This window comes from Lates calcarifer, linkage group LG15 (assembly GCF_001640805.2).
Source record: "Lates calcarifer isolate ASB-BC8 linkage group LG15, TLL_Latcal_v3, whole genome shotgun sequence".
Classification (NCBI taxonomy): Eukaryota; Metazoa; Chordata; class Actinopteri; family Centropomidae; genus Lates; species Lates calcarifer.
The window spans coordinates 24,045,003-24,057,256 of record NC_066847.1 but is presented as its reverse complement, the minus strand read 5'-3'; the positions used below and the strand labels follow the sequence as shown (position 1 = coordinate 24,057,256).

Below are 12,254 nucleotides of genomic sequence, written 5' to 3'. Positions count from 1 at the left end.
TGGAGAGCTTTACCTCTTAGGGCCTGAAAATTAAACCATGTGAGAAATTTAGAGGGGAGATGTCTCTTTGGTGAAACTGCTAACGTCTCTCAGACCTTTGAGTAATAAGGAGCCACAGCTAGACACTGATTTTTTGTAAGGGGTTGGGATCTAGATCAATGTATTGTATCGAATGTCTTTATGCGAAATTTTAGTCTGAAAAGTTATTAGTAACTGCAGCGGTCAGGTGAATATAGTGGAATAAACAGTACAATACGTTGCTGTGAGTTGTAGTAGCATAAAGTGGAAATATTCCTAAAGTACCTCAAAGATGTACTTGAATAAATGTACTTAGTTACATTCTGTCACAGGAAAAAAAATGTACTGCCGTAAAGCATTTAACATTTAAATAAAAAATGAGAGAAACATCTAGCTGATTCATTGTTAGATTAGGATAACAGACTTTAGATGTTTAAAAACAGGGTGAATTGGTGATTTTCTGTGTCTGTGGGTGTGTGTGGTGCGTCCATTGAGAAACGTGCCTCCCTCGGTGAACGTCATGTCGTGCTAACGTCACCGGCCACGCTGCACAACCAGTCCAAACAACTTTTCCAGAGGAACTGCACATCGATTCCAGCGCGTCCAGGAGCCTTTCACCAAAGTGCCGAGATTTGACCAGACAGCAGAAAACACCAGTGAAAACGTGACGAGGAATCAGCTGAACGACATTACTTTGTCTTTCGGCGTATACAAGTTAGTTTTTCATCCTCGCTATTTATATTTTTGCCTTACAACTGCCGTCTCTTTTTTTGGAAGTTTAAGATGAGGAATCTGTGGTTGTTGTTCCTCGTCGGGCTGGCGACTGGGTTTATCAGTGAAAAAGTAAGTGGCTTTTAATTTGTATTTGTTTGCCCTGAATTTTGACATACTGACGCTAATGAAAAACCTGAATGTTATTACTCGATAACGTTGAGTTTGTGTCTTGTCTTTTATCCAGAGTTAAGGCACCAATTAGCCGTTAACACGGGTTTAAAAGACGCAAACTCCTCAACGTTTAATTTTGTTCAGCTGTCTCTGTTTCCCACGCAGGTTCCCCATGAAATCAATGGGCAGTTGTTTTGAATACGCTACATACAATGGTATACCGTCCTAGCTTGTTCAGTATATATTTTATTACCAAATTTTCTCTAACTGGTCCACCTGGACGTTTTATGTAAAGTCGGAGCAACATGAAAATAAGCCTGACTGTTTTTAAGCTTAAGCAAATGTTATCTTCCAGGAAGCAACAGTATTTACATAAGAGATATGTTATTTGGCTGACTAATCTGGGGTTTGCTGATATTCAGCCCAAGTTCAGGCGTCCAGTTGGTGTCAAGTTCACACAGGGCCAAAGTCTGTTCAGCCTCCAGCTTACAGCTTTGACATTTAAACCCCAAACCTCCAGACCTGGCCTGCATTTCTAGCCCACACAAGCTTTAAAATGTCATTATTTGCAAAATGAAATTCAGAGTCAGAAAATAATGACTGCTTAACCAGGATGAAAATGCTAAGGAACAAAAAATCTGTCTTTCTCTCCTCCTCCTTTCTCTCTCTCTTTTTTGTAAAGCTGGAAAACACCTGGAAATGACAGGCTAAAGGCAGAGCTCTGTTCACTGTCACAAGTGTGAAAATATCCTGGTTGCATGATTTATTGACTGTAAATGTCCTAAATGAGAACCAGGGAAGTGTGACACCTCTCCATAGATGCATGATATTTATGATTTATGGTCTGTATATTGTGAAAGGGAGAGGGGCTGAAACCTGACACTGTCCCACTGGATATTTTGTAGCAGGAACTGAAAAGAAAAGCACACATTGGCTTAATGCTGGAATAAATAGTCTGTGATTTCCTTCCTACCCAATACCCCTCTAAATATAATACCCTATAAACAAATGTGATCACTAAGAAAAACAACTTTTTTTTGCTCCTAAACCTGAAATTGTATCATCTTGTAACGTGTCCCTTGCTCTGACCCACATTATGCTTTGATTCCCCTTTTACTTCATGCCACTAATACACAGACTCCAGTCCTAAATTGCTGGGTGTGATGGGTTACATTGCATATTCAAACTGTCTCTCTCTCTGAGCGCAGCTGAGGTGGATGTAGGATTACTCATTAGTCAGTCAGCGATGTTGCTCACATCTGAGAGATGGATGTTCAAACAGGCTTTCAGGCCCTGTCAGTTTGTGAGCTCATAGTTGTGTCATTTTCTGGATGACTCACAGTTGAGTCCCACTGGGCTAGTCTGGGCACGCATTAAACTGAGTGGGATAACACGCCGTTTTCCGTCCTACCAGAAAAGGTAAGCGGAAGAGCATAACACCTGTTGTCATTATTATTGATGATCTTTGTGGTGCTTCTGAAACACATTACCTCAACAGACATATGACAGGAAGAAATAAATTCTTAAATGATAATCCATGACTGTCAAAATAGTAGATTGGCATCACTTGCTGTGGATAGTCAGTAAACTGTGTGGTCAGCCTGAAGTTTCATGTGCTCTCTGTTTATCAGTAGCACAGTGTTAGTCACAACATATTAGTCACAACACTGAGAGGACTGTACACATCTGGCTGGCTTCCTGGCTCTTTCAGTAACATTTTGGTTTGTGGTATGTCTGCCAGTCAGACTCAGCATATCTTTTACAGATTTTCACACCGTTATCAAGTATGTAGCAAAAGCTGTAAACAAAAGCTAATTAGGTTTTTTCCAGTGGGAAATACCAGTAAGGTTTTTGTTTTCTTACCCAGCTCTTTGCTCCACCATGGAGCTTTTGACATTTTAAGCCAGTTATCTGACGGAAATCTTATCTTTAGCCAATTTGTGAGGACTAGTATCTGTAGTTTGGGGTCAGCAGATTCAAATTAATGTGATACATATCTCAGACATTATCCTATCCTCTATGTGTCGGACAAAAGTAGATAGTGTCATTTCCTTTTCTGTTTGCGTTACACTTTGGAATAGAAGTTTTTGTACACCCGTGTCTCTCTCTACAATCCTATTGAACCCTGTTTGTCAAGTATAATTTTTCCGTTGTGAAGCATTTATAGAGTGTACCTGCTTTCAAAAGACAAAATAGATCAACTTGATGTTAAGTGGTCAAACATTTTTATGACTCTTAGCCTTCGTCAAACATACCCTCCCTCAAACACAGTGTTGTGTGTTGCTGCTGCTGCTATCTCGATGGTGATGACGGGTCCTCTGTGTGCTTTTGGCTGTTACACAACCTCACTCTTGACCCTCTCGCTGACTTCCAGCTCATTGGGGAAATATTTGACTTTAATTACTGTCTGCCCAGCAGGCAGAAAAAAAAATGGATTTGTTGATTACAAGATGTAACAATGCACTCGCACACTCTCCCTGTTGCATGTCTGCAGTATTTTACCACTGTGACACGGCTGTTTCCAGAGAGCTGTCTTCACTGTGACAAAGCACTGGGGCACCAGATGGTTATATACGGTCTGTGTGTATGTGTGTGCGCACTATGTACATACGGCATGTATGTTTTCCAGATGTGTCAGTCAAGTCTTCCAGTAAACCCTGATGCGTAGTTTCTTTCTGGCGGGGGATGGACAGAGAAAGTGTTTGCTGATTTAATTTTTTTGCCTTTGTGTTTCATTTTGTTTGGTACATTGTCTGTACATGTGTTTGAAAACAGTGAGGTTGAAGTAATAGGTTGATTAATCAATTAATTAATAAACTTAGCAAATTAGCAAATTAGTCTGCAATAATTTATGATAATCAGTCAGTTGTTTATCAAGCAAAAAATGCCAAACTTTTTCTGGTTCCTGCTCAAATGTGGTGTTTTTCTCTGTCATAGACTGTGGGTTGGACATAACAAAATATATGAAATATAAAGTTTGATTTATGTGTGATTGTCCATACATCTGCCATATTATCATATTCATTCATATCAGAATATATCCTTGTTAATGGTGATAATGATTTTAGCCATACAGCCTAGCCCTATATCTGTGCCCTTCAGTGTATGGGGCTGATTTTGTTGTTAAAGTACGTGGTGGAGGCTGTGTGTGTCCACAAATTAAACCGCACCTGAGGTCACAGCACAGCTAGTTGTTGTGGCCTTAAAATGGAGTCTTGCTCACTTTTTAGTGTGTAAATTTTGTGCCTCCTTCACTGGAACAATTCAGTCAGTATACACCTGAGCATGAACTGCTTTCTTTCAAGGCTAGAGACGAGAGAAGCAATACCAGTGAAGTCCAGCTATGAGCTGTGAGAGTGACAGTGGATCTAAGAGGGTTTTAAACTTAAGACTCTCCTTGGTCTTCCATGCAAATTCAAAATGTAAGGTAAAAACAGAGACGAAAGACATGAGAATGGACATCATGTTTGCATGTCTGCAGCAGTTCTGGTTTTGTGTGTGTGTGTGTGTGTGTGTGTGTGTGTGTGTGTGTTTCGTTTTGACAAGCACAGCATCTGCTTTTGTAATTCCTAGCTGAAGATAGCAAGAATGTGAGAACCTCCGTCTGCTATTTCAGTCAGTCTTGGGATTATGAGACTTCACTGTCCTTTGAAAATTGATGTTGATGATTTTCTGTTTGGCTTGTTTCACTACAATGTGAACATCTGGTTTATCTCATCGTGTTTTTCTCTCCATATTTCTTCATGTCGTCAGTTGTTACATCTCCGTTAGCTCAGCCAAGCTTCAGAGAGCACAGGCTGTTGGAAGTTGAGCTTTAAAAAATAAATCCTGGGTCTGGATTTAGTTTAATGAGACCAAAAAAGACCAAAAATAGGTAGACCTGTAGCTTGGTGATATATGCTTAAGTCGATTAGTCATATCAGTTACCATCTGCATGACTTGTTGGGTTTTGTTTGTTGCCTTATGTTTACATTTTTGCCTACAGATGAGTGAAGGTGTTCTGACAAATCAAACGCTAGGATAGGTATGACTCATGCTTTAGGAATTTATTCATACCTTTATGTCCCTCAAGTGTGAACATCTATTGCAGCAAAATGGGAAATGTTACACCTCCTCGCCCATCTTCTGTCCACCTGTATTACAAGAAACTCCCAGTACTGTCCCTGTCTCTCTCTCTTTCCTTTTCCTTTCTCCCTCTCTCAGCACCTGTGTTAGTGGAGGCATACTATACATACCAGACATACTTCAGGTCTCAATGGGCCATATTCATCCACGCCTATGTGTGTGTGTCTTACTACCAACATCTGCTGAGCCATTCTTCTTTCTTTTTTTTTTTGTAATTTCAAACTCATTATCAGGTGGTTTTCTTTGATTCATGCGTTTTTCTAGTCTGGTCGAGCTGTTTGTTATATCACCTTCTGTCTGAAGGTCTATACAAAGAGACAAATGGGCTTTTGGTTTTCATCAGACTCCTTAGTTGAGTGTTTGGGTCAGTGGGAATATACAAAACTGTTTTTTCCATGTGTGTGTCCACTTGTCTGTTCTTTTGAAGCTGCTCTATCTCGTCCCTCCTCCTCCTCCTCACACACACTTAGATGTCTGCTGTCTGGCTCTGTGAAGCTTCACAAATTACTGCCACAACACATGACATGAACAAGAAACCAGCCCACCGTCAACTGTACATGCGACAGTATGGAGGGAATACACACACTGGTTAAACTCACAGACATCAGTGAACACTCATGGCATATTTGGCCAGCATAGGTCATTGGTTGTGAGAGGTATTGTCTTACTCCAGAACTGTAGAGATATTCACATGTTTTCAATTAGAGGAAGGAATTTTGCAAGTGTGAATGAAGCAGATTTATGTGTATCAGTGTCTCTCCCTCTCCTTTTTGAGTCTTTGTTTGTATTTCTCTCCTGCTTGCATCAAATATGAGTAATAAAAATCTCTGTAATTTGTCTTTCTCACAGCTTTTGGTCTCCTCCCAGTCGCCATTTTCCACTGCAGATGACCTGTACCTAGAGGGCCGATCATCAGGTGACCTCCCCATAGATGATGAAGATGGTGAAGATTACGGCTCAGGCTCGGGATCTGGAGACTATGGTAAGGAGACTACTGTCTTAAACTTTACTTGTCTTGTAATTATAAAGATTAACACAAAGTAAATTTTGATCCTGTGGACTTTCATTTTTATTTTTATAATCATAACTATATATCACTAGGACATATTTGTTGAAATTGTACCTTATTGAACTTAATAATTCTGCTTATGACCTCCAGTCACATGTCTACACATTCAACTTTCCTTCAAACAGCTAAAAGTTTTCCTTATCTCATGGTGTGTTTCCTGATCTGCTGTCTATCCATTTAGTTACACATGTCAGACAAATGAGCAATATGTATTGTAGACACAAGTGCTTGTAAATTCAGACACAGAGGCAGTCACTGTATGCCAGATGTTTGTCCGGAGGTGATGTGAAGTTAACCAGGTGAGATTTTATTGGGAGTCCACAGGTGTCAGATACTTTCTGCCTTTATTACGAGTGACTCACCTTTACACCCACAGTGAATAACGTGTTGGAACATTTAATTCATTCAGAACACGATTGCAATATAAAGCATAAAAGTGGTGTAATATGGTTAGGTAAATTCCCCTAAGTTATAAAGCCCACAGGTTGCATTCCTGCTGCATGTAAGGGAACTCATTAATTAACATCCCTGCAGCACATTTTAAACATAATCGGAGAAAAATTATCTTGTCACTCCACAGGTACATACTCGAAGACAAATAAGTGCAATGGTTCTAGGTTGAAAAGAAAACGACTCTAAAGTGTTCTTCTGTCTCAGCTTTCGCAGATAAAGAGGAGTTATTCAGGTTCCTCAACTTCTCTCAGGCCTCAGACAGAACCAAAGAAATGGTTCCAGTTCAGCCACAGCCAACAGCAGACTCTCCTCACAACCCACCAACCACAGCAGCGGACAGCCAAGATCAAACAACCACAGTGAAGACAACAGCATACATATTCCCTGGTGGAGACAACACAGATCAGGAGGTAGATTATATTACTTTTCCTTTTAATTCAAATCTTTACCTCAAAGTCAAGAAATCTTGGTGGCTTTTGTCACAAGACAAACCACCAGTTATATACTGTGGACCATTTCAAATATTAACAGACAGATATTTTGAATGCTATACCTTGGTGCACTTTAAATACTTTTTCAGTATGTTTTTTGGGACATGGTAAATGCAGACTTTAATATGCCATCTGCTTAACTGAAAGTTTCTGCAACTGTATTATAGAAATTTTGACTTATGATGGTAAGAGCTCATATGAAGTTAGTTCTTACTTCTGAAAGTTGTAACAGTAAAACTATAAAACTTGGAGCTTGGTGTATGTTCAGCATCCACCGCATGGTTTAACTGTAAAGTAGTAGTAGTAGTAGTAGTAGTAGTAGTAGTAGTAGTAGTAGTAGTAGTAGTAGTTAGTTAGTAGTAGCACATCATGCATTTAACAAATACATACATTATCTCAGGTGCCAGGTATTGGCCCAACAGCTGACTGGTTTACGAAGAGTACCAGCACCAGCTCCACCACTGCTGAAGATACAGACGAGGACAACAGTCTGGACAGGTGGGATACCACGACATCCAGCGATAATGGAGAAGAAATTTTGATGAAGGAGGAGGACAATGACATTCTGACCAGAAATCAAGGCAGAATATACGAGATGGACTCTCCTGAGGAGGTGACCTCTGAGAACTTATGGGAGAGGACGGAAGTTCTGGCAGGTAAGGAGACATTTCCATGAGCCCTTTTAAAACCTCAGTCAGTCGAGGTCATAATGTTGTTTAAAAAATATATAATGTAATATTCTCTTTTTTCCCCTCCAGCGGTGATAGCATGTGGAGTGGTTGGATTCCTCTGCGCGGTTTTCCTCCTCCTCCTCCTTGCCTACCGCATGAAGAAGAAGGACGAAGGTAGCTATGACCTTGGGGACACCAAACTTTCCTCAACAGCCTATCACAAAGCGCCTACCAAGGAGTTTTACGCCTGAACTGATCAATAGGGACTTAAAATGGAATCTGTCACCTGCCAGTCAGGGCTGAGAATGGATCTATAAACAGCTGAAGATGATTCCTCTTGTTGAAGTTTGAAGTCGAGCACCTCTGCTCTTCCTCAGTGCTCCTTAGATTTTTTTTTCTTTTATCTTTCCTATGTTCCTCCTCTGCCATCCTTTCAACTTTTTCCCTACATAATGTTCAGTTATTGTGAAGAAGAGAACAAGTAAGACTATTAAAATACATTCCTCATTCTATACTAAAGAAGGAGTTAGACATTTAATACACTTGCTAAATTTTACAAAAGCAATCTACCCTTGAGTATCACAGCAGAAAAAAAACATTCTAGTCTAGGAAAGTAATCCACTTTAAAGTAGTGATAACGTCGTGCCTTTAAACCCACATTGCTTCTTCAAGCTGAACTGGAATTGGATTTGGTTCTGCGTTACAGACAAATCAAATGTCCCATTTAGCAGAACCGAACGGTCCTAGCTCAGCGGAACGGCATGAGGAAGTAAACGTATGAATAACCTCAACGCATTTTGAATGCTCTTAAATGAAATGATGCCACATGTGGGATTAATATTACAAAGAACCCTCAAAAACCTTTAAACGTTGATACCCTTTACCTTTTATTTGTGGTCAGATTTGCTTTGTTTGTTAACATTTTGCATTGTTACATTTCACTTTCTGTACACTTTGCTGAATTTAAGTGTTGTTGTTTTTTTTTTTTTTTTGGTCATTATAAGGAATGAATATGTTTTTTCATATGCTGTCCAGTATTGGTATGAAAGATTTTGTTACTCTGCAGGTACATATTTTTGTTGTTTTGTCGTAGATATTTGACACTTGTAGAACTGACCAAATATAAATGTGCTTTATTTGTCTTTTGGAAAATTATTTTTAGTAGCTTTTTTGATGTGCATATTTAGAGATTATATTTCTTTAAGCCATTTTTTAAAGAAGAGATTACAGTTTTTTCATAGCATTCATACAGTGATAGCCTTAAACAGGTAAAAGTCCCTCAACCTTGCATCTGTCCAACATTAGTAATATTTTCAGGGCTATTTTATGTGGTGACTGGGTGCAGCAAACATGTGGGACAGGGCTGCTAAGGTAGAGCCAAGGCTAATGACTATAATTCACAAACCGTAGAAGTGACCAATGTTGTCTGACAAAAGCCAAAGCACATTCCTGTCTTACTGTCAACTGTATACAGCTGTAATGGTTGGTTTGAAGTTAAAGGGACAGTGACAGCATTTAGTGTTTCTTACAGTTTATAGAGTCAGGGTTTATTCATGCAGCAGGGTTTGAAAGTTAAATTGCAATCAATTGCAGATTTCTGTTTCTTCTTAACTGTAATAAGCAGTGTTACCCACAGGGAATTTCCAACTCTGTGATGGTTATAATGCTAGTCTGAGTGTAAACATGTCAGGTTTTAAACACGTTTCCTAATTCTCAGTCTATACCTCAACCAACCAACCAACCAACCAAAGGAGAGTGGAATCTTTTAAGAGACTTTTAGAGCTTCTGTAAGGATACATTTAACAGCAGTGACAACAGGAATTTTATCCAGCTACCTACCGCTTATTATGTGTCAAAGAAGAAAAATGTTCACATCAGCCTCTTTTTGAAATGGGTGAAAAGTTGTCTTGAAGTGCTATTTGTGGCCTTATAATCTTGATGAAATGGTCAAATTAAAATTTTTTTCAATCCTGCTTTGGTTATCAATATGATGATGGTTGATACATACAGAGAGGTGGTGGTGGTAAAACTATGAGTAGACTTGCCATTTATCTACACATTGTCATCAAAATTACATTGATTTCAGATTGTTTATTTCTGTTGCTCTGAGTTTTTTGACTTTGAGTTTGATGTTGCATAACTGTTGAATCAGTATAAGCATTTCCTTATAGGATTGTAATGGCCATTTTCCCTCGTTAAAGGTCACTGCCCTTATCGGTTCAATTTTTGTGTTGATTAACACTTTGATTGCCTTCATGCGTGATGCTACGTTTATCTTTTGTGCTTTAGTCAAGGCTACATAATAGTGTTTTCATGATATAACTGCCTTGGCCATAATAGAGCTATAACTGAGTATTTTACAACAGTTCTAGACTATTTGAATGCAAAACTACCTATTCACTATAGCTGGAATAAACAGGACGATCTGATCACTAACCCACTGTGACTTACTGTTGATAACGTTATACTTGTTGGGCATTTGAATCCTCAGTGCCTCGCAATTCATTGTCTACATTCATTTACAGTATTAGTGTCATGTTTTGACCTTCGAGCTGTACAGAACCTCATCTGTAACAGTTCTGGTCTTGACTGCACTGTGCCAGTGTGGTCTGGAAAAAAAACTGACATTTCTGTTTGTACTTACAATGGAAATGTTTGACATAAACCGTACCCATAGAGGGTTAAGACAACGGGTCGGCACTCAAACAGGTGATGACACACAATAACCTTTGTCTACTAGGATCTCTGTAAGTTTATACAGTATGTTGATGATACTATAATTTATATGTATTAATTTATACTTGCTTAGACAATAGTCCAGGTTAATATGTCAGTGATAAATTGGGATTGTGCAGTATTTACTCATGGTCGAAGCATCTTTGTGCCTACTGCTCAGTTTTTGTTTTTTAATATTTATGTTTTTAGAGTATTTGACAAGCTTCATTTCAATTCATTTTCAATGTCATTATCAATTATCTAGCTTTTTAAAAATGCATTTTTTTCATATGAATGGCTTTAATAATTGATCAAAGTAGAATAATAAGTTCCTTGTAAATAGTTTGCAGCTTTAATTTTCATTTTGATAAAAGTTGAATATGAATTGATGGAAGCCTTGAGTTAACAAATAATCACCAACACAATGGTGAGGACCAACCAAAAACCAACTTACCAATAAGGTGTACGTGCGAGAGGCGGCCTACAGAGAACTGTGTTGCTGAAATGGTGTATCTTATGAGGTTCACTACTGAATTAAAGATGTGGCTTTAATGCAATGCTGAAACTGGCTGTTTGTCATTCTTTTGGCTTGGGGCATTGGTCTGAATATAAGATCATACATTCCTTCTTTGCTCTTTTACACACACAGCACAACAAGACAGATGTATTCACTCAACAGCTTGTGTGCTAATGTTCAGTGGTCTTTCCATCCCTCTTACTTTCTGCCCTTCTGTTGACCTGTTTTCCTTTCATTTCCCCTTTCTCCTGTATCTGTATACACATTGACAAAATCTGTGTGTTCATCTGCCATTCAAGCAATAATTTCATGTATCCACACAGTACTTTGGAACCTCTCTATTATAAACTTGTGTTTTGTTTGCGGTGTTGTGTATTCACTGTGAAAAAAAGGCAAAACCAAAAGACTGTATCAGAAGCCAGATTCTTAAACGAGTCCTTTAATCATTCTACAGAAATTCATGGTGTCAACAGATGAAAGCTCAGACTGGATACACAGTTTGTAATGAACTATTGGTTACAACATGCTGTGTTAAATGTCCCTACGCAAAAAGGTCAGCTGCAGGTAAAAGCACTCAGATGTAAGTTTTGTTCCACTTGTTTGCACAGTAGCGTAGAAAAACATTTCCTACTGACCTCAAGAAATATCCTTTTACAAATGTAGGTGCCAGAAAAAAAAAAAGAAAAAAGATTTCAAACCACTGTGTCAAACCAAGCCAGCAACATGTGAATGGAGCCAAATGGTTAGATGTTTTCCAAAACCCAGTGATGCAGAGAAGAAAACACAAATGGCAGGGGAAACTGTGAAAGGAAGCACTGGTGAAAAACAGATAAGACACAGAGGGTGTTATATCATTATACAAAAAGCAAATGGAGAAGAAGAAGAAAACTAAGCATACATGAATCTTACCCTTCTCACAGGGTGGGTCATTTACAGTGAATGCCAATGACTGCAGAAGATTAGTGGTGGAGAAGAACAGGGGGTGAAAACCACAGATTGGGATGTGGGCAGAGACTTACTTTGTTTTTGTTTTTTTGCAGTGTGGATACAATACAACCCAAACACTGGACATAATTTTGGTAACTGAAACTACAAGAAAATATGGAAATGTAAGAAGAAGACACATTATATATATCAAGCACTTCATAATTTGGTTTCTGTATAATGTGAGAAAAAAGGCAGATAGCATTGACAGGGAGTTAATTTATACAATTTAACTGTCAAAGTGAGAACAATACAGCTCACACATCCAGCTGTATTGTTTCCTTGAAAATGGCTGTGCAGCGGCCTGATAGCTCTCTATTCATAAC

At 38.8% G+C, this 12,254-nt stretch overlaps 1 protein-coding gene across 1 annotated transcript; it reads left to right on the top strand.

Annotated features, from left to right (window-relative positions):
- The first annotated feature begins 581 nt into the window (after nt 1-581).
- Nucleotides 582-10,992, top strand: LOC108889552 (syndecan-2). The gene is made up of 5 exons (XM_018686074.2): nt 582-861; nt 5,878-6,010; nt 6,755-6,960; nt 7,442-7,697; nt 7,800-10,992. Exons 1-5 carry the CDS (start codon nt 802-804, stop codon nt 7,961-7,963), a joined length of 819 nt encoding a protein of 272 aa, XP_018541590.1. The 5' UTR covers nt 582-801; the 3' UTR covers nt 7,964-10,992.
- Nucleotides 10,993-12,254: the final 1,262 nt, after the last annotated feature.